At 52.2% G+C, this 2,140-nt stretch overlaps 1 protein-coding gene across 1 annotated transcript; it reads left to right on the plus strand.

The window, feature by feature from the left end:
- Positions 1-40: 40 nt before the first annotated feature.
- Positions 41-1,294, plus strand: PPTG_14681 (hypothetical protein; the record flags this gene model as incomplete). The annotated part of the gene is made up of 2 exons (XM_008911638.1): positions 41-46; positions 109-1,294. The coding sequence occupies 2 exons, from the start codon at positions 41-43 to the stop codon at positions 1,168-1,170; spliced, it is 1,068 nt and encodes a 355-aa protein (XP_008909886.1). The 3' UTR covers positions 1,171-1,294.
- Between the last annotated feature and the right edge of the window lie 846 nt (positions 1,295-2,140).

Raw genomic sequence — 2,140 nt, forward strand, 5'->3', positions numbered from 1 at the left:
TTCAGTTCGCACGGCATCTTCGGTTGGGCGGGCTACAACAATGTACGTGAGGTCCCTAGTGGCACCTACGGCACGGGCATCCCGCACATCCTGTTCGCCTTCTTCCAGACGCAGTTCGCCATGCTTACGCCGGCTCTTCTCAGCGGTGGCATCGTGGGTCGCATGAAGTTCGGCTCGTACTTGCTCTTCATTTTCCTGTGGACTTCGCTGGTCTACGACCCGTTGGCCCACTGGATGTGGTCGATGAAACTTGACAGTTCGTGGGCTATCACTTCGATGGGATGGGAGGGCAAAATGGGGTCCCTCGACTTCGCTGGTGGCACTGTTATCCACATTTCCAGCGGATTCGGAGCCCTCGCTGCCGCTCTTGTTGTCGGCAAGCGTTACAACCACGGCGAACCTGTGAAGCCCCACAACGTACCGCTGGTCATGATTGGCGCCACGTTGCTGTGGTTCGGCTGGTTCGGCTTCAACGCCGGTTCCTCCGGTGCTGCCGACGGAATTGCTACTACTGCTGCGATTAACACGCACCTTGCTGCTAGTGCTGGGTTCCTCACCTGGGTGGGTATGGAGTTTGCCATGTACAAGAAGTTTGATCCTTGCGGTGCTGCTAGTGGTGCCGTAGCTGGCTTGGTTTCGATCACCCCAGCCTGTGGTTACGTGTACCCCTGGGCTTCGGTTATCTTCGGCGTGGTGGGTGCGATCACAGGCTTTGGCGCCGTGCACATGAAGAACCACCTGCGCTACGATGACACGCTGGACTCGTTCGGTATTCACGGCTGTGCTGGTGTCATGGGTGGACTCATGACCGGTCTGTTTGCGACGTCCGAGGTGAACCCCAACATCGAAGGAGGCGCCTTCTACGGCCACGGAATGCTGTTCGTGCACCAGTTGGTCTCGCAGTGTGTGGCTGCGGCCTACTCGTTCGTGGTTACTATGATCATCCTGTATGTGCTGAAACTCACGATCGGCCTCCGTGTGGACGAGGACAAGGAGGTGAACGGCATTGACGTGTCGTACCACGGCGGTCTAGCCTACGACTACAGCGCACAGGACCACAACGGCCCCACTGTCAAGGCTGCCAACCCACCATCAACCGATTTTGCTTCGATGATGACACCGAGTATGACGCAGGAAAGCGTCCAGAAGGAGCCCATTATGAATGTTTAAGCGAGTAGGTAAGCCCACCGATTAAACTTTTGGAACGACAGCGAGAGGAAAGTGGTAGATTGATTCAATTGCATACGAAGTGACGTGCGGTAGGATAAAAAGAAATAAACGGTGGGCTTCAACGTATGTGTGTGTACTATATCGACACGTTACCAGGCACGTTTACTTCAGCACTTAGTGTTCCACAGCATGAGAAGACCAAGGCTCGGGTCCCGTACGCTGTAGCATATACTAGTAGATTTTAAGCTTTAGATACTGGTACTTCAGAGTAAGCTTTGTGCATTGCTTCTATTGACAGTTCCCAGGCTATCATTGTGGACTTCATGATGATGGCGCTACTTTCTTGAGCACCAACGCTATAATACTTCTGGAGTAGCAATATTTCGCTCAAATCAAATATGTATTCCTCTCATTCCTCCGTACATTTTCCGTTCTACACCATTGTGTTTCTTGTAAACTGTGACAACGAGCAAACGTTGTCAATGTGAAATTGGACTGGTCATGGGAGCAAGCATTGAGCCAGCTCGCTTTCGCGTAAGTATCGCACCGGAAGATTGCGCCCGAAAACACTCCATAGTTTCAGTGTCGCTCTAAGATCCAGTACGAGCTTTGATGTAGAGTCGCTGGGTATCCATCCATCTTGGCTCCGCGTGTTCGCAACCCAGGCGGACTCGCCTCATGTTGTTTGGTCTACCCCGCTTTGCCAATTCGTGGGCCACGAACCGAGGCGCCGGAATTTACATGTTACAGCCGATCGCGAAAATGATCATCCAAATCACGTTGATCCGGACACAATCAATTACTCTACAAACCTACAATACATGCACAACGTTTCAAGGCACCACGTAGACAATGTCGGCGAAGCCTTCAACACGGATTAACCGCCATAATCGTCTATCCGCATGCAGAGTTAAAGAGATCGATTGCTCATTTCGGAATTTGCTCGCAAGGTTTCATAAGCTTTCGACTC

The sequence above is a fragment of the Phytophthora parasitica genome (assembly GCF_000247585.1).
Source record: "Phytophthora parasitica INRA-310 unplaced genomic scaffold supercont2.42, whole genome shotgun sequence".
Classification (NCBI taxonomy): Eukaryota; Oomycota; class Peronosporomycetes; order Peronosporales; family Peronosporaceae; genus Phytophthora; species Phytophthora nicotianae.